Source organism: Choloepus didactylus, chromosome 6, assembly GCF_015220235.1.
Source record: "Choloepus didactylus isolate mChoDid1 chromosome 6, mChoDid1.pri, whole genome shotgun sequence".
NCBI classification, from domain to species: Eukaryota; Metazoa; Chordata; class Mammalia; order Pilosa; family Megalonychidae; genus Choloepus; species Choloepus didactylus.
Window position 1 is genome coordinate 133436950 of NC_051312.1, and position 20112 is coordinate 133457061.

At 51.7% G+C, this 20112-nt stretch overlaps 1 protein-coding gene across 15 annotated transcripts in view; it reads left to right on the top strand.

Annotated features, from left to right (window-relative positions):
• CEP164 (centrosomal protein 164) overlaps positions 1–5677 on the top strand; it is a 77359-nt gene extending 71682 nt beyond the window's left edge. For 13 of the 15 annotated variants that reach the window (XM_037841584.1, XM_037841586.1, XM_037841587.1 and 10 more), the window contains 6 exons: positions 394–501; positions 1144–1258; positions 1853–2200; positions 2965–3031; positions 3904–4026; positions 4177–5677. In XM_037841584.1, coding sequence (XP_037697512.1) covers positions 394–501; positions 1144–1258; positions 1853–2200; positions 2965–3031; positions 3904–4026; positions 4177–4267 — 852 coding nt within the window. In that variant the 3' untranslated portion in view covers positions 4268–5677. Of the gene's footprint in view, positions 1–393; positions 502–1143; positions 1259–1852; positions 2201–2964; positions 3032–3903; positions 4027–4120 lie in introns of those variants that run through there. The other 2 variants (XM_037841591.1, XR_005217584.1) reach the window with 2 other exon arrangements.
• The last annotated feature ends 14435 nt before the right edge of the window (positions 5678–20112 follow it).

Sequence of the window (20112 nt, forward strand, 5' to 3'; positions counted from 1 at the left end):
GTACAGACGGGGACAGACTTTCCAAGGAAGTCTAGTGCAAATGCTGTATCCCTCCTTCCTCCCCAGTCCCTGTCATTGCTCTGCTCAGTCTCTTCCAGTGATGGTGATGATGGTGGTGATGGTTATTGGAGCAGTGATAACAACTGGTTTGCCTAACAGTAGCCCTTTGAGAGTTTATCAAGTGTGGCATGGCACTAAGCAGGCAACATGCTCTATCTCATTTAAATCTCACAGTTCTATGAAAAGTAGTATTTCTCTTTTATAGATGAGAAACCAGCCTGAGAGCTTAAGTCATTTGTTCACAGTCACCTAGCCAGCATACGGCAGAAATGGGACCCCAGAGTCTGGGCCGCTGGTCGCCACCTTTCTCCTCCCCTTTCCCCCTGACTGCAGGAGTCCAGGCACCTGGATGAGATGAGGTCTGCTATGTGCAAAGGCCAGGACCTGCTGAAGCAGAAAGAGGAGAAGCTGAGCCAGCTGGAGTCTTCTGTCCGGGAAGAGGTGCCGCCCTGTGGACATATAGCCCAGGGTGGCCAGGCCCTCCCACTTCTTTTCCTGGGATTGGGCTAGATTTTTTGCTCCTGCGTCAGGGGGAGCTGGCCTCCAGGGCCCAGGATGGGGCAGCAGGCTTAGGGCTCTTCTTGGGCTGGTGAAAATGGCCAGAGCTTCAGCTCTGAGTTTGCGGAACACAGAGTTTGTGGGTTTGGATATCTGTGGCGAGTGGTGCCAGGTATACCCACAGCCTCTTCCTGAAGGTTCCTGAGATGGGGGGCTGGCTCCCACCCTTTCCCCGTCATGGTACCCAAGTTGAGGTGTGATCAGGCTGTCGGGAATAGACACAGGTTTCCCTAGTGTGGGCTTTCCGCTGAATACCTGAGCTGAGATGTATTTGAAGAAGAGTCTATTAGGTGGGTGGAGTGGGCCAGGTGGCCTCATCGCCTGTATCTCAGGTGGTTGAGTTCTCCCCATCCCCCCATTCCACCCCAGCAAGCTGGAGGATGTGCCTTTGCTAGGCTGCTTTGTGGAACTCAGGGCCCTGTAAGAACCTCCTCACCAAGTCCTGGGTCCCCATATGTCACAAGGGCAACAGGGCAGAAAGCACACAGGAAGTATCAGTGATAAGTGCTTCCTTCTACCCATCAGGCCTCTGATGAGGACAGTCTGAGAGGAGCCTCTACCAAGAAGGTGGTGACCTTTGACCTCAGTGACATGGAAGACACGAGCAGTGAAAGTTCTAAATCTGCCCCCCTGCCTCAGAGTGAGTGGTGGTAGAGCAGGGAAGTGAGGGGGGAGAGGCAGGGGCGAGGGCTGCGGGATCCATGGAGATGGAGGAACTGGAGGCCTCCGGAAGCCAGCGTCTGGCCCCTTGCCTGGCTCGGGGTGAGACCTCAGTGAATGTTTGGGAAGGGTGGATCCATCTGGGTTCGGCTGCACACAGGGCTGAAAGGGCAGGTGAAGCCTGTGAACCCTGTGGAGCACCTCGTGTGTGTGTGTGTGTGAGTGTGTGTGACTCAGCCTTTTCTTTCCACTCTGGCCTTCTTGGAGGCTCACCTCCCTCTGCTGCTCTGGCCTGTGCATGAGCAGAAGGGCCCATCTCCCCTCCTTCTCTCCTGGGTGCTGGGCCCCTTCCCCAGGGCCTCACCTTGGACAGCCTCTTTGTCATGGCCAGCTTCGCACCTGCATTATCTAGAACACAGAAGCCCTGCTCCCCCCAACCCAGGCCAAGCATTGTTGTCTCAACAGACAGGAGGGTGGGGGTGGGGTGGGGGGCGCTGCATGGCCAGCTGGGTCTGGGAATGTTCCAGGGCCCTGAACCCAAGTCCTTCCCCACCATCTGCCTCTTTCCTTTCAGTGAACCCGACCCCATGCCCCACCTTCCCCAACGAGATCCAGTACCTGAGCAGCTCCTTACAGCGGATCAGCAGCGAGCTGAACGGGGTCCTCAGTGTGCTGGGCAGCCTCAACACCCAGCCCCCACCCCCGCTCTTCACTTCGATGCCAGCACCGATCTCGTCCCTGTCCTCCAGGAGCACCTGTGTTCCCACCTACCCCTCCCTGGCCAGGGCTTCAGCCCCGCGCCCCGTGACCCCCATGTCCACCCATTGGGCCTGGGACCCAGGGCTGGGCCCCCGGCTTTCCTCCTCTGTGGCTCAAACAGTGGACGACTTCCTGGTGGAGAAGTTGCGCAAGTATTTTCCAAGTAAGCCTCCCCCACCCCTTGTCTGTCTGTCCATTTCCTCTGTCTGAGGGTTCCTGGGGAAGAAGACTTTGCTTGTCAGGGTGGTTTATCTGGAGCCAAGTTGATTGGGGCCTTTATTATGGATTCTTGAGCTTGGCAGAACCTAAAAGTCATCATTGCCATTACCATAGTAGCTACCATTTTGTGTAGTTTATTATGGGCCAGATGTTTTGTATATATTTCATTTAGTGCTCATAATAATCCTCTGAGGTAGTAATTTAGTCCCAATTTAAATGAAAAAAGTGAGACTCAGAGAGGTTAAGTCTGGGGAGGTTAAGTCTGAGGCACCCAGTGCATCAGTAATGAACTTGGGTTTTGACCCCGGGGTCTCTGACTCCAGGATTCTCCATAACCCTTTGGCTGCATGGCTTCCTTTTGCTCCTGGGCCAGGTGACGTCCCTGGTCTGCTAGCCCTGCTGTGGGGCATGAAAGGCCATAGAAAAGCAGTCATCTGTGAGAAACAGTTACCTCTTTTCTCACCATCCCCAACCCAAAATGAAAAGTAGATTACGTTTGGAAATAAAATGAATAGGCAATTCCTGTTTCTGACCTCCATCCACTGGAACTTTTCCTGTTTTTGTTTGTTTGTTTTGGAGGCACTGCCTAATCAGTTTCTAGTGGGGTGTGGCAGGAGGTGCTGGTGAACAGGGGCAGCCTGGTTGGCCTGGGGTCTGGCTCAGGCCGCACCCCTGCCCATTTTGGAGCCATTTCCCCCACCTTTGCAGGCGGAGTCCCATTCCTCAGGAGCAGCCCTGCCCCCCTGGAGAACAGGCTGGGCTACGTGTCCGCCAGGTAAGCCTCCCTGTGGGCTCTGGGTGGAACAGCATAGCAAAGCTCCTCTCTGAGCCTCCCTGGGCAGGTGGGACCTCCGAGGGGAGCAGACCTCCAGACCACGAGGCTGCAGAAACCAAAGAATCATCAAGTGCATACTGCCGAGGCCCCAGGCAGCGTGGGGCTGGCCTGACCTGGCCCAGCTCCACGGGGAAGCTGCCCTGAGGGGGAAATCAGCCCTTGGTGGGACCCTGCCCACTGCCCTTTCCCACTGGAGTCCTGGAGTCTGGCCTTCGTCCTTGCCATTGAGCTCTTTGTTCCACGCCGCTCCCTTCTGCCCCTGGTCCTGCTGAGCAGCATCTGGAGTGAGAAGGATGCCCTGTGGGGAGACAGATGGGCAATTGTTTAAACCTGTTATTAATTTCCCATTCATCACATTCCTTGCCGAGTGCACCCCCCTCCCTGCTTTGGCCCCCAACCATAAGTGCCCACCCCCACCCCTTTGGCCAGCTTGGTTGCGGCTGCTGGGCAAGGCTTTGAGTCAACCCTGGGGAGCTCTTTTGCTTATGAGATTGGCTGGGAGCCTGAAGCCTTGATTTCAGTATTATTCACCCAGGATGGGGACAGAGGGCACCCACCACTTCCCTTTTGGGAATTGATGCTTATTGTGATGAGCCATTCTGGAGTTTATCTGGGAAATGGTCAGATATTGCCAGTAGAGGAAGCTTTGAGTTGCTAAAGAGTCCCTGAGAAAGGCTGCAGCTGCTGTGTTGAGAGGAAGAGGGAGGCGTTGGGGCATGGTGGCCTCTGATCAGCTGGACCACAGGCCCTGCCCCCCTCTTCCTGCCATGCTCCTGCCTCCCCTATCCCTCCCTCCCCACTGTCTTTCCCAGTGAGCAGCTCCGCCACCTGCAGCGCCCCCATTCCCAAGTCCAGGAGGCAGGCAACACCAACTTACAGGGTATGATCGAGGCTAACCGAAAGTGGCTAGATCATTTCAAGAATGACCCCAAATTGTATCCTTTGAGCTGGTGCCCAAACCCTGGTGCCTTCCTGCGTGTGCCCTGGGGGTCTGAGGAGGACCCTGTCTGACCATCCATCCTTCCCCAGCCCACTCCCTGCAAGGGCTCAGCTGACTGCGGAGTTTTCCTTCACCTCGTGGCCAGACATCTCTTCTCAGTACCCAAGCCAACAGCCACCTCCAGCCTCCTGCAGCTGGGCCTGGATGAGAACAGACTGAAGGTGTACCACTGCTGAGGTCCTGAGCGGTGGGTTCAGGACAGCCTGGCCTCTCCTCCACCCAGACCAGTGCCCGAGGAGCTCCTGCACTTTACTCCCTCTGAGAAACCAACCTCCTGTTCCCTCTTTGCTGCTTGCCCCACTCAGGGCTTGGCGGAACCATAGAAGGCCAGAGGGGTGGAAAGGATGGTACGACTGGAAACAGCAAGCCCTACCCACCCTCTGTGATCATATATCTCCAGCTGAGAAGCTTTGGACTATGAGCCAGCAGCTCCTCCGTCGACAAGGCAACATCAACGATGTGGGGCAGCTGAGGGGCAGCTGGCATGGGCATTGGGGACTGGACACCTTTAGGAGGATGGCATTAGAGGAGCAGTCTGTGAAGGCCAGGGGGCTCATCTTGGAGTTGGGTCAGTCCCTTGGACCTGCAGATACTGCTCTGGGCTCCTGCGAAGGTGGCGTGCATGGTCTTTGGTTTGCTAGGACAAAGCCCTCTAGCATATCTGTACCCTGGGACCAGCCTCTTTTGGGTGCATACCCGTCTCTCCAATACCTCAAGCTAACAGAGATCAGGCCTTTTCTCTTTTCCTGACCGTCTCAGGCTGGGACACAACTGCCCAGCTTCCTGCCTGGGGTTGCTGGAGGCTGGGCCCCAGGAAGCTTTGCCACGTGTCTTCCCACTGCTGGGCCTGTGCTCTCCTCAGGACACCCCCTGCTTCCCTGGGACTCCTCCCGAAAGCCATCCCAGCTCGATGCTCAGGTCTGAAGCACACAACTTCTCCAGGAAGCCACAAAGCCATAGGGAAAGAATGGAGTGACTCCTAATTCTCATCTCATTTTCTCTCTTCGTAGCATACCTTGTTTTCATCTTTCTTTTCCAGCTGACACCCAGCACCTGGGTTGGATAAAAACTGTTCCACCTCAGCCTTCCACCTGTACGGTGGAAGACCCTTGATCCCTCTGCCACCTCTTTTCGGAACGTGGCAACTTGGTCTGGAGGAGGTGAGGGCCGGGCTGGGCCCTGGTATTGGCAGTGAGGGGTCTCACCGGTTGGCAGAGCTCCCTGCAGCCTTACTGTCCTCAGATCCTCAAGGGCTTGCAGGGGATGTTCTCTGACATCTGCCCCTTCACTTACATGACACTTACATGTCTTTCAAGCCACGGGGTTGCCCTTGCCTCTCCAATGCATAGAAACCAACTTTTAACACCCTCCCACTCATTTCTTTGCCATGGAATAAGAAACTAAGATCCAAATGGATTTTTTTTTAACCCCTCAGATACATTTCAAGTTCAGCCTACCACACAGAAAAAGTCCATTTTATTTGACCCATTCTGTGTGCTTTGGGAATAGCTCACATGTTATGACCCACTCTGATGACAATCCTGTGTTTTCTACAGCATTAAATCTCTGCAGGCCCGTTTCTACAAGGCAGTGTGTGAATGTGTCTCCTTCTCTTTGAAGGCCTTTGCCTCCATCCTCCTGGGAAGGAGGAAGGAAAAAATATTCGTGGAACACCTCCTAGATAGCTGATTGAATCATCACATCTGATGTATATCTTTTCAGTTCCATTTTTATGGATGAAGAAACCAAGGCTCAGAGACCTAAACCTACCTGGGGTTGTAGAGAAAGCTACAAGTGCTGTGTCCCCACCCCAATCCCCTTCTCCCAGGCTGCCAGCGCTTGGGAAGTGCTGACGTTCCCTCCACCCCCCTTCCAACTCCCCCAGCTACTAGCTGGAGACCCACAGTGTCATTTCCCAAAGGCCACTTGGCATGCCCCCCCATGCAGACACATGAACGATAAGCCCCCTGAAGTCCTGAGCTGGCAGAGTTAGGTGGGCTTTTTCCACTCCAGTGGTGTGAGCAGCCTACATTCAGTCTTGGATCTGTAGCTACAGAATTGCTAGGAGGACCCACTGAGATGGCGGCTGTGCTCTCCTCAGGACACCCCCTGCTTCATGGATTTGCATAAGAAAGCCACTTTAGAAACAAAACACTCAAAATAGCCCAGCCTCCTCTGGGTCTCTGTCCTAGCAGCTCTGATAAAACAGGAAGGAAGGAACATTTTTTGAATGTCTTCTTTGTGCTGGCTGAGTGCTTTTCACATTTTATCTCGTGTAATCTAAACCTTATGAAGTTGGTGTTCTTATTTTATAAATGAGGAAATTTAGGCCCAGAAAGGTTAAGTAGTCCCTGTATCCCAAGGTCACAAAGGTAACCTGGGATTTGAACCCCATGACACAGGTCTCTGAGAGTCGAGTTCTGTTGCCCACACTCCCCTGTGTCAGCATCTCCTGTCAATTTTGGTCTGAACTTGGGTCTTGGGAAGGGGCTGGTCTCTGGTCTGGTTAAGCAAAACTCACCCTGGGCCAGTGTTTTCAGAGGGACTTTTCAGAAGACTCCAAAATTGTCCCATCCCTCCCCTTGTGGATTTTTAAAGTCTAGCTGAAGAGGCTAGGATCATAGACTCATAGACTTTATGACGAATCTTAGACCTTTATTGCTGTAAGGGACCTTAACAAGCAACTTGTTTAGCCCACTCATATGTATTTATATATTAAAAAATGCAATTTTATTGAGATATATTCACACACTATATAATCTAGCCAAAGTATACAATCAGTGGCTGACAGTATCATCATATAGTTGTGCATTCATTGCCACAATCAATTTTAGAACATTTTCATTACTGCAAAATAAAAAAAAAACACCCAAAGCATCCCATACCCCCTACCCCCCATTATATATATATATATATATATGTATGTATATATATATATATATATGTATATATATATATATATGTATGTATGTATGTATATATGTATGTCTTTATTACTCATCTGCCCATACACTGGATAAAGGGAGTGTCAGTTACAAGGTTTTGACTATCACACAGTCACACGATAAAAGCTATATAGTTCTACAATCATCAAGAATCAAGTCTACTGTATTACAGTTCAACAGATTCAGGTGTTTCCTTCTAACTATTCTAATACACTCAAAACTAAAAAAGAGTATTTATACAATGCAAAAGAATAACCTCCAGAATGACCTCTCAACTCTATTTGAAATCTCTTAGCCACTGAAACTTTATTTTTTTCTTTTCTCTTCCCCCTTTTGGTCAAGAAGGCATTCTCAATCCCATGATGCCAGGGCCAGGCTCATCCCTGGGAGTCATGTCCCACATCACCAGGGAGATTTACACTCTTGTACCCCATTCATATTTACAGAGGAGGAAATGGCCTAGAGAGGTTACATGTGTTGCCCAAAGTTACCCATTGTGTGTGGCAGAGGTGGGACCAGAACCGAGAAGTCGTGACTTCCAGCCTGGGGCTTAAGAAATATTTTTTTAAAATGTATTTATTTTGAACAGATTATATGTTTATGTGGCTCAGTATTTAAATGGTACAGAAGTCTCTTACTCTGTGAGCCACCTCCTGCCAGGTAACAAATATTGCCAGTTCTTTTTAGGAGATTTTATGCAAACACAAGAAAAGAATTGACACTATTTTCCCCCTTTACTGTGGAGTACAGGTCACCCCTAATGTAGAGTCAGATGATTTTCCAAAGCTCTTTTGGACGATGTTTAATGTTTTCCGAAGGGAGCAACGTTGGGAATGATGGTAGAGGATCCCCACCCCCACCCCCCATCCTCCACACAAAAGGGATTATGGGGAGTGGGGAGGTAACCTTGGCCCTACACACCTGGAGTTGCTCTAGACATTAACACTTACCAGCTCTGTGACCTGAGGGAGTCCTCACGTGGTCCAAAGCTCAAAGCTTGACTCCACTCAGGGATGAGGCAGGGCAGGGCAGGGGTGGGGTGGCCTCAGCTCCGGCTACTCTGTGGAGGTGGGTTGGTTGGCCTCATCCAGAAGGATCCTGGAAACCTCCAGTGCCTTAAGATTGCACAGGTGGGGAGAAGGTGAAGTGATGGTTAAAATTGGAGCATCTGTTGTCAACAGTGTCCTGATGAATTTGAAAGTTACTCCCCTTCCTCTTGCATCTCCTACCTACCTCCCCCACATCCCCTACTGCATTTGCAATCTCCAGCAGGTGTTACCCAGAATGTCCAGCGGAGGTCAATGTAACAATTTGCCATAATGGAAAAGACAAACGTACCCCTTCTATTCCAGGTCTTTTTAGTTTGAAAACATCAGAATGCATCTTATTTTCCCCTTGGTGGTTCACACGAGCCAGAACACACATTGGCAATGACCGTGTTTCTACCAAATGAGTCCGCTGAATCGGGAGTCAATTGATTTGAGACATACCACTGTCATTCTGAAAGAAAAAGAGAAAGGTCCTGGTGCCCTACTGTTATAAACAGTACTCACATCAGGGTAAGACTGGGGACACATCAGACATTTGTAAATATGAGTGTAATATAAAATGAGCCAACATTTTTAATCAGCTGGGGAGGGGAGCAAATGGCCAGGGATTCTACTTCAAATAGTATTTTCCTGGACAGACACAGCACATGGTGGAATGCTTAGGTGCATCGTGGGTCAGAAACTATTGAACCCTGAGGTCTTTTCTTTGGGTCACCTCACACTGTCCCCCATGAAGCTTTTCACCCTGATTGGTGGCTGTGCTAGTTTTCAGTGCTTTTAGAAGCTCTAATGACATTTCAGAGAGGGTTTGGGGGGGCCCCATTTTGGCCCAGCAGGGCACTGTGCTCATAGCCCCGATCCTCCTCCCCTGTGGACCCTTACACGGCCTCCCTGGGGGGCCCCACCACCTGGAGGGCCCAAGAGCTCCTACTCTTTCCAGGTTCTCTGAGGCTTTGGGGGCTGTTGAGAGGTTCCCAGCAATGTTATCTCTGAACCTACAGGCCAAGATGGGGATCCCAGGGCCCTTTGAGATGGAGCACAGGGTGGTGGTTGTAGAGCTGTGGAGATGCTGGCCCAGAGAGCATGACGGATTGAGCAGGCTCCCATACACACCTCCAGGGCTGATGGCCACAGATTGATTGGAGGCAAGGCTTGGGACAAGATGGCCCAGGATGAAGGATCTTGGGTCACCCGTCCCACAGCTGGCTGCCACTCCTCCATCTTGGTTGGGTCAGACCAGATGGTTAGTTTCCTTTCTTGGCTTTTTTCTTGAAAGAACCAAATTGTCACCTTCACCCAATCCTATGTGAATTGCTTCCCTCTAACCAGGGGGGCTGGATCTGGATCGCTGGGATGGTTGCTCCTGAGTTGGGAGAGAGCCACGGGGCAATGGCCCTCCCTCCTGAGAGCCATTAATGTCTTTCCAGCAGCCCCCCAACTGTGCACAGAGCTCTTCTGTCTGGGTTGAAGTGATCTGTGAGTGGGCAGCCTGGTGGAGGAGGGGGCCACCCCCATCTTCAGGAAGCACAGATCTCCGTCAGCTCAGGCAGGATGCGGTGCAGGCCGTCCTCTCCTAGTTTTAAAAATTCCTCTAGGATGGGAGAGGTCAGCTTGCCTCTCATGGCTTTTGCTCTCCAGAGTAGAGTGGAGGGGGTTGGAGGCATCTCTATATCGCCTCTGCTGAGAAGAGGGCCTTCTTGGAGGAAGAGGGACACCTGCTCTTGGGAGGTAGGAAGCAGGGGACAGTTTGGAGAGCTCCACCTTCAGGGTTAAAAGCAAAGGAGGCAGGAATCAAGGGCTTCTGTTACCCCACTCACTTTCTCCTCTCTGTGCCTCAATTTTCACGTCTGTAAAAGTGGTCTTGAGGATTAAAGAAGTTAATTCACACAGTCTTCAGAATGTGCCCGGCACATGGTAAGGACTCAGTAAGTGTTAGCTATTGTTACCACCTTCTTCATTCCTGTGAGGAAGTCAGGAACCATCACTGAGGTTCTGGAACTTCTGTGACTACCCCAGGATTAACAACAAAACTATTAGGCAGAAAGGACAAAACAGACGGCCAGGAAGAGGTTTGTTGGGGGTCTGTGTTCCCTTTCAAAGCCAGTCGTTTGTAAAGGAGCACCCCAAGGAATCCAGAGAGCAAGTGAGAGATAGAGAGACCTCAGAAGAGAGAGGGAGGCCAGCACAGGCCTTGGGCCAGCAGGCAGGAAGGAAGGAGGCAGTGGAGCCGTCTGGCTTGAGAAGGTGCCCTAGGATGGAATGGAAACTGGATCCCGGGTTCCTTCAAAGGAGCTAGCACATCCCTACCGCTCTGATGCCGTACCGACTCAGCTACTCGGCCTCCCGGTGACCAGTCCACTGCAGGACCACCACTGGGGCAGCTGTGGCCACCTTAAACTAGGACTGGAAAGGGGCAGAGGTAGGGGGTGGAGACAGGATATATTTTTTATATTGCTAGGTTGGGTTGGGATCAAAGTCTGGCTCCAAGGCTCTCTATTAGACTGCCTCCAGAAGACTAAGATTCAAATTCAGGCTGTCATTTAGTAGTGGGGCATCTTTGGGATCTATCTCTTTAGGCCTCAGTTTCCTCATTTGTATAGTGGGTATTTTTAAATAACTCACCCAGAGAGGATTAATGGGATAACCTGTATAGAGCACACTGGGTAAAGTATCCTGAACTGTTGTAAACTGCTATGAGAAAATAAGTTATTACCCAGCCTCTGCTTGAATGCTTCCAAGCGCAAGGTGCTTATCATCCAGTAAGTAGCCATTCCACTGCGGGATGCTGCTGAGCCCTGACAGGGTCTTCTCTTTAAGTTCTGCCCTCCGGAGACAAAGAAAAAGTATGTGCTACCTCATCCTCATGACAATGAAGCAGGGTGAGCACAGACATCAGCACCCCCCCCCCCAAGCACACGTGTGTGCACACATAGGAATTACCGTGTAGTACACATATATATTCTCACAAGACCTCTTAATGTTATACATTTACTTACTACGAGCTGGTGCTAAGTGCTCTACTTACCTACAGATCTTGTTGAGTCCTCACAAGCATCCTAAGAGGTGGGCAATATGATCTCCATTTTACCAGATGGAAAAAAACCAAACATACACCAGACTTGGGAAGGTCAAGCTAGTGGGTGGCAGAAGCAGAATTCACACCAGAATACCCCCCCACCACCACCTTTCAGGCGTGACTGTGCAGGTGGGCACACACCCTGATAAGCCTGTGTCCTCCCTCCTGGCACTGGGATTGGAGGGCAAGTGGTGAGGAGGGGAGAAGCTGGGACAGGAGATTCAGAGAAACTTCTTTCTTCATGTGAAGAGAGAAAGTCTTCTGGTATACCCTTTCTCCTCTTGCTGTCTGCTCTCTGCTGCTTGCAGAGCCTCTGAATGAAGGACAGACAGCATTTGTGCCTTGATATACTCATGTCTTCTTCCTCAGCCCCATTTCCTCTGGGAGAAAGTCAGCAGGGCCTGAGGCCACCACAGCATGCACTCTCTCCCTCTTCTCTCTGCTTAGGAACCTCCTCCTGGTTCCTGAGACTCCCCACCCCTAAAACCCTGACTGCCCCTCACTACCTAGGTGCTCTAGACAGTGACTGTCCAGAGACCAAACCTCGGTTTCTCCATCTGAGGATGGGAATCATTACTCATAACCGAGGGAAGTCCACTGGGCTGCCCATCCTCTTCACCCATGTCCCAGCGCCCTGCAAAGAGCCAAGCACAGAGCAGGTGCTCCATGAGCAGCAGCAGAGAGGCCCACGTCTGGTTCCCTCTCTCCCTCCCTGGCACCGCGGACCCTTTCCCTCAGGCGACCCTCTGCAGCCCTACAACCCACCCCTTCCCCGCGCCTTCAACAACGCGGCCCTCCCTGCTCGGCGCGGCTCGCGGGTGGTCAGACTCGGGCAGATCGCCCGGGACGGGGTGCGGCAGGGCGGTTCTCCCCCCTCCCCCAAATCCATCCAGGCGCGAGAACGGGGAAGCTCTGAGGCCCCCCCACCCAGGGGACCGAGCTCCTATCCATCTCTCATTTCCCTCGGAGGGGTCTCCAGAGCCTGAGAGGCGGGAGTCCTCCTGGGGAAGAGGGTGCGGCGGAATCCAGGAATCAGAGCTTTAGAGAGCCTAGGTGGGCGGCGAGGTGAGGGGCTTGCGTGCTCGGGCGCCGCCTGCCCTCGCCAAGACAGTGGGGGCCCAATTCCCGTGGTCCAGTCCCCTTCTGCGCGCTCCGGGGGCTCCACGCGGGCGTTTGCCATGGCTGGTCCGGGAGACGCGCGTCTCGGAGGCGGCCGAGCGGCAGCTGGGGGTGGCCGCCGGGGGCGCTGAGGGCCCGCACCCAGACCGCGGGCAGGGGGCGCTGGCGGCCGCGGGAGGAGCCCGCGCTGCCCCCTGGCCTGGCCCGGCAGCCGCAACACCTGAGGCCGCGGCCAGGAGCTGCGTGCGCCGTCCGCTTCTGCCCGGCCCGGGAAGGAATGAGCTATAAAGGGGGAAAAATGACCCCAACAGCTGCAGGAGGAGTTTAGGGGGGAAACTCTTCACTTGGGGAGGCCTCCTGAAGGGGCTACGTTTAGAACATTGACGGTGGGGTGGGTGGGGGGAGGTAACTACATGTGGGACCCTGCTTGGGTGACTGCAGTTCAGAGTCAAGGGTCAGGGCCAGCTCTTGGTTGCCACTGGCCATAGTGGACTTGAGGATGTCTTCAGAATCTCCTGGGCCTTGGGAACTTCTCTCCCTGGAGATGCTGTAAGGTCTCATGGGGACCCTGGGTAGATTCTCCCCAGCAGCAAGGGTTTGCTGGAGACCTCCACATCCCACCTCATCCCCAGACTCAAATCTGGGCAGATCCATCAAATTCTGGCTTCTCTGAGCTCTGCCCTTCTGATCTGATGGTCATTAACTTGTTTAGTTCTCACTACAATTAAAAGCACTTTCGAGTACATCATGGCCTTTTGGTGTCACCAGCCTGGCAGCACTGGGATTATTTTCCCATTTCAAGAGAGAAAATGAAGGCCCATGGAGGTGAAGCTGCTTTTCAGGGTCACACAGCTGCCAAATGAGCGTTGGGACTTGACCCCGCATTTCCTGCTTTTTCCATCACACGGCATAGCACTGTGCCTGCCTCGTAGCAGGCAGCTGTTGCCTTCTGTTAGAAAATTCCACTCCTTTCCAGACAGCACATTAAGCAAGCCTTTTGTGCAAGACTTCCTGGTGGCACGCTGCAGCCACTGCATCCTGCCCAAAACCCCCTCTCCCCAGCTATATACATTCCAATCCTTAAAAAGGCACAAAAACCCACTACTCACTTCTCCATTGGTTCAATGGCATTCCCTCTTAAATCCCACCCTGACAGGCCCCCTGGGGGTCCAATCGCCATTTTACCCATCAGCTAAACTCCTGTCTGTCTTTACCATCTGACTACTCCTAGTAGCTGAACATAATTTACAGCTCTCCCTTTGTCTCTTACTTGCTGAAGCTTTACTTCAGACCTCCACTGTGCTGCTGCTCAAATAAAACTTTCCTGCCTGAAGTCGATTAGTCTCCGTGCCCTCTATGACTGTGCCCCGAAATTTCTAACACCTTCCAGGTGTCACCTGGTTTCTTTAAAGAGTCCCAAGAGGTTTGGTGATCACTGGCTTTGGAATTCAAACCCTGGATATGCCTCTCACTACCTGGGTGAGCTTGTACAAGTCTCTAGACTTCTTCAACTTTTTTCTTTGCTGATAAAATGGAGATAGAACTTCTTCAGGGCAAAAATTATTGAACACATCATTTTTCCATCCTTGCCTGCTTTTTCTCCTTCTCCTCCTGTGCTTCCCTTTCACCCAACCTTTGCCATCTTGTAATGCAAAATTGGGAGATAGAAGAGGGAGGGGTTACATCTCAGAGGAGAGCAGGGCAGAGCTGAGAAGGGCTGGAGAAGAGGAGGAGTTTTGGGAGATCTTGGAGGCACAGAGCCTGGAAGAGCTGCAGGGTATGAGAACTCAGATAGGAAGTGGGTTTTACCTTCAGCCGTTAATGTGGATCCCTTTCAGGGTCACAGAAACGAAAGCAAATAGCACGAGTTATTTAAAACTTTTCTTTTGGTTGCCGGACTGAGGTTCTTTGACCTGGGCCACTTCTCTGTGACCGAACCACATGGGCTGTGTCTGTGTGTGTGTGTGTGTGTGTGTGTGTGTGTGTGTGTGAAATTTATATGAGCAGAACCACTGCCAGTTTGGACTGAAAGGGACAGAGAAGGGACAAACTGAAGGAAGAATGACTTCAAGGGCAGAACCATGGAAGCAAAGATCTGGTTCAAAAAGTTCTCCTCAGGACAAGAGAGCTGGCCCACCGGCTTAGACGGGACAGGCCATCTGTCCTGGTGCTTGGAAGGGATGGGCCTTGCTCCCCAGTGTTCAGGGAGAGTGCTGCCTCCCCAGTGCTTAGAAACAGTGGGGCCTGTGCCTGGGGGTTCAAGAGAGCCTGGCTCTCATCCCAATGCTCAGAGAGGGTGGGGTGTGTGGCCCAGCATCCCTGGAAAGGCTGGCTGCCATTCGATGCTGGGGGTGGGGGTTGGGGTGGGAGCTACACCCCAGTGTTTAGAGAGAATATACCACTGCCCAAGGGCTTGGAAAGGTTGGTGCTGCTGCTCCAGCAGGCCCAGGGGATAAGGCATCATTCTACAGATGACTCTCAGAACTTGAGATCTAATGGCGTTTGCCCTGCTGGGTTTTGGACTTGTTTTGGACCATGATCCCTGTTTTCCTTCCAGTTTCTCCCTTACGGAGGGGAATGTTTATCCTATCCCTGTCCCACTATTGTATATTGGAAGTAGATAACTTGTTTTTCAGCTTCACAGGTCTATCAGACAGAATGGAATTTTTCTCCGGGACAGACCACACCCATAACTGATTGTGATGAGACTTTGTATTTAGCATTGTTCTAAAATGGCTTAAGGTTTTGGGGATGTTGTGATGGAAAGGATATATTTTGTATGTAGGAAGAACACATCTTTTTTTGGGGCCAAAAGACAGTCTGAGGTGGCTTGGAGCCATGTACCCCAGAATAACATGTTCTTAACCTATCCCTGTGAGTGTGTAAACCAGACCATTTGAAGATGTCATTTTTAGTTAAGGTGTGGCCAACTGAGTAGGATGGGTCTTAATCCATAAGGAGGCCTTATGGAGAAAGCCAGAGAGAGAAGCCATGGGGTGCAGCCAGAAGCTGGAGGTCAACCTGGAAGAGAAAGAAGATGCCGTCATGTGCATTGCCATATGACAGAAAAGCCAAGGAACCCAAAGGTTGCTTGCAGCCAGAAGATACCCATCCCAGGAGGAAGCAAACCAGAAGACACTGACCCTATGAGCCAATAAATTCATCTTGGTAGGCCAACATATTGTATGGTATTTGATTCATCAGCTGGGAAACTAAGGCACAATGTTCCATGAGACTTCAGGCCCAACTGGCCTTCCTCCACCCCCTGCCCCATTTCTCCTTAAGTCAGGCACCATCTTGGGTATAAGAGGGTGCTCTGGTTTGCTAATGCTGCCGTTAAGCAAAATACCAGAAATGGATTGGCTTTTACAAAGGGGGTTTATTTGGTTACACAGTTACAGTCTTAAGGCCATAAAGAGTCCAAGGTAACACATCGTCAGTTGGGTACCTTCAATGGAGGATGGCCCATTGCATCTGGAAAACCTCTGTTAGCTGGGAAGGCATGTGGCTGGTGTCTGCTTGCTCCCAGGTTGCTTTTCAAAATGGCTTTCTCTAAAATGTTGCTCTTGGGGCATTTTGTCCTCTCTTAGCTGCAGCTCCTCTTCATAATGTCACTCTCAGTTGCCCTCCAAAATGTCACTCTTAGCTGCTCTGAGTTCCTTCTGTCTGTGAGTTCCTTTATACAACTCCAGTGATCCAGTCCTACACCCACCCTGAATGGGCGGGGTAACACCTCCGTGGAAATTATCCAATCACATGTTTCATTCACAGTTGATTGAGTCACATCTCCATGGAAACACTCGAATTCCAATCTAATCAACACTAATATGTCTGTCCCCACAAGATTGCATCAAAGGACATGGTGTTTTAGGGGACATAGTACATCCAAACCAGCACAGGGGGAATGAATGAAACCATTCCCTGCCCTTGGGGAGCTTATCAGCCAAGATGTTCAAAGACCATATCTGGAGGGCTACCAAGCTGTGGAGGAGTGAGGCTTGTTCGGTGTGGCCCCAAGGAGGGGTACGAGGTTGAGGGGAAGGCAGGGAGTCAGAGTAAGGGAGACTTTGCTAGCAGAGGTGAAATGTGCCATCTCGGGAAGTGGTGAGCTCTTTATCACAGGAGGAATGCACGGGAATGCCCCTGGCTGATGGATTTGGGTGAAATCCTGGACTAGGCATCCTTTAAGGCCTCTTTGGGTCTGAGATTCTCTGATTCTTAGAGACATTAAAAGCAAACCTGGATCACCTCCAGGGTCACATGTGACTGGCGGCTTTTCCCCTTTCTGCTTGACAGCCTTGCTGCCACATCCAGAAAATGATGTGGATTCTGGCAGGAAGGACAGAGCCCTGACTCAGGGCTGCAACCCAGCCTGGTCCTCCCACCCCTCTCTCCTGCAGACACACGGACACCTTCCTTCTCGCATCAGCTGCTGTTCCCAACTCTCTGCTTGCACAGAAACCCAAGATGTGGGGCAGGGGGAGAAGGAATGGAGGAAGAAGCCCTGGTCTTGGGTTATGGAGTGAGGCTTTCCATGGGGAGCTGAGTCCCCCTCATCTTCTGCATCAGTTATGGTGATGCTAGCTGTTAAAGACAAACTCCAAAACCTTGGTGACTTAACACAATTAAAGTTTATTTCTTGTTCTCATGAAGTCCAGTTCAGGTTGGTGGGAGCAGAAGGGCCTCTGCTCTGCACAGGTGTAGGGGCACCCAGGCTGACAGAGGCTCTGCCATCTGGAATAATCAGTACCTCCCAAGCTGGCCTTGGCTGCTGACATCAGTCGGAGAGAGCAGAGGGTGGCCAGGGCAGTTTTATGAGCCACCACATTCCACTGGCCAGAACTCAGTCGCATGGTCCCATCTAGAAGTAAAGGGTTCTGGGAACTGTAGTGGCCAGTCACTTTCCAGCAGCAGCTCTGGAGGGGGAGCACAAGGCTTTAGTGGAGAGCTAGCCTTCTGGGACATGCCCCTTCTCCCCAGGCTGCCGTTCTTAGGCCTCTGCCAATTTACACACAAGCCAGACCATGGGCCTCTTGAGGAAAGGAGCGTTGCATCTCCAGTGCTCAGTGCAGTGAAGGTCCTGGACAGTGCTTAGGGGTATTTGGTGAATGGACCCAGGCTTGGGTTTCATCTCACCTGTTAAAAGTACAGATTCCTGGGCCACACACCCACAAATTCTAATTCAGGTGGGACTGGTAAAAATTGGCCAGCTAAAGAAGATATTGAGGTTAGAGGTTATGAACAAATAAAATTTATTTTTTAACAAGCATCTCAGGTGAACCAGATGGGCAACCAGCTCGAGTCGTTGAGGGAGAACAGAGGCAATCCCCCTGAAGGTTTTGGAGGAGGGCTTCTCAAACTTTCATGTGCATGTGAATTCCCTGGGCATCGGGCTAAAATGCAGATTCTGATTCAGTACTTTCCTGATGAGGCCTGAGATTCTGCAGTTCTGATGAGTTCCAAGGTGAAGCCCATGCTGGTGGTCCGTGGGCCACTCTTTGAGTATTAAGGCTATAGAGGGCAGATGATGGCAGGGAAGGAGCAAGAAAATGTTTAAAATGACTATCCCAGACACACAGAGTTCAGCAATGACAGGTTGGGGTGGGTGAGAAGGCTGATTTGTGAATTAGCTTTTAGTTACAGTTCCAATAGGCAAGCCTGTGGTTCAGCTAAAGAAGATATTGAGGTTAGAGGTTATGAACAAATAAAACCATACATCTTTTGCACAGGTCTGTTTGAATTTCTTAGATCTTGGGTTTTATAGTAAGGGGAGCAGCTAAGTTGAACTCAAGTTAAATGGGCTCACATTTAGTTTTTGTGTTGACTGTCCAAATCCTTCTCATCTTACAGTCCCCCTCACTTACCCAGCCTTCTCCGACAGCCCTCCAGAGCTGCATGTCTCCTCACCAGAATAAAACACCTTAGAGCTTCCCCTTCCATCCAGCCCAGCACTTTAGCAAATCTCTGGCCTGAATTGTTTACTGATGATTCCACATGACTGGTTTTCTTCTGGTTAGTCCAGCAGTCTCACTTGGTCCCATCGGACTCTCCACCTGGCAACATCCTTGGAGCCAAACTAAAACTCAGCCTCTGAAGAGTGGAACACCGGGTCGTGTTGCTCAGTGGTTAAGGAATCTCAAGCTCTTGAATTTGAAGCTCATCTCCATCTCTTCCTGCTCCTCCAACCTTGGAAAAGCTCCATAACTCCTGAGAACTCACCTGTCACATGGGCATCACGGCACCTACCTCCCAAGGTGGCAATGAGGGCTATGTGAGCTGAAGAGCAGAAAGCCTCAAGCCCAGCGCCTGGCACATAGTATAGGGCTCCATAATGTGTTTTCATTACACTGTTTCTTCTCCTTCTCAGCCCCTTAGCCAGGTGCCTCCATCTTCTGCCCACTCTGGGGAGTTGTTCATTCCCTTGTGCTGATCAGAGTTGGGTCTGAGTTGTGTCTGTTTCCCCGGAGCCCAGCAAGTAAGGGAGGGGTTGCGTTTTTGTTAAATTCTAGGAAGAATGCTCAGGTTTGATCATTGCGCCTGCAGTTTGGAAGGTGACCTGCAGATGGTGCTCGCAGCCCTGCGAGGCGTCCCTTCTCAGGGATGGAATGAAGCTGGGCTGTCACCAGGTGTCCAGAGTGCAGAGTCTTGTTCTCACCCGTGCCATGAGCTGGTTCTCCGGGGTGGCTCATGGGTCGGGGTCTGAGGTAGGGATTTTCACGTGGGTCTAGGAATCACCAAGCTGGACTTAATCTCTGGCTCCTTCCTGCCCTCCCTCCTGGTGCTGCTGCCCTCTCTCACTAGGCAATGTAGTTATCCATGGGGAGCAGCTCCCCTCTACCCTGCACATGTTGCAGGGGACAGCGGGCCCCAGACTTACCTTCCTTCCAGATTCCTGATCCATAACTCAGCCTCAACTTGGGGTGCTGAACTCAGGAGCTCCCTTTGCCTTCCTTTCCCCACCTTGACCATGGACTTTATGCCTCTGGGCTTTTGCTGGTCTCCTGCCCTAGGTCTTCACCTGCCCTCTGCCTGTCCAAACCCGCCGTGTCCTGAGGCCCAGCTCACACGTTGTCTCCGCTGGTCGGAAACAGCTCACCTGCTGCACCTGACCTGCACCTCCACGTGGGCATGTTCCTTCTACCTGGCAATATAAGTGCCAACTCCTCAGAAACCAGGTGGAGTACCTGGTGTGCCTGCTGACCTGATTCTCTGGCTGAGCTCCAGCTACCTCTTCCATGATCCCTTTCCAACTCTCTGACCTCCGAGGACCTCCCTCTTCTCCCTCCGACTCGTCTTGTCCTGCAGTCAGCCCAGAACATCAGGCTCTACCCTGATCTCAAGGTATATATGATTTTTTTTCCTGTGCCTCCCCCACCCAGTTTAAAGTCGCATCTCGTATAACTTAGCTTCTCTCTTGGGGTTTCGTGTAGCTTTGTTCCCTGGCTGTCCTGTAACCTCCCAGGGGACAGAAGCCAGTAGACCCTTACCCGTCTTCTCCATCAGGCTTCTCAGAGCCCTTCCCTAAGTGGCCTAACTTCATCCTCTACAAAAGTCCCTCAACTTACACATTAGGCCACTGTGGTTCAGAGGGGTTAGGAGCTTGCTCAGAGCCACAGGGCTGATCCCCCCTTAGGGCTCAGCACAGATCTGAGGACAGAACAGGGGCTCGACAGATGCACCGAGGCTGACTGAGAGCCTTTTAAAAAGCTTAAGGCGCTGAGCCAAAGCCCAGGCTCCCCTACGAAGTCTCTCCATGAGAGTCAGATGGCCTGGCACAGGGGTCAACCCTCCATCTCTACTGGCCCCCACCAGATGGGAAAAAAGCCACCACA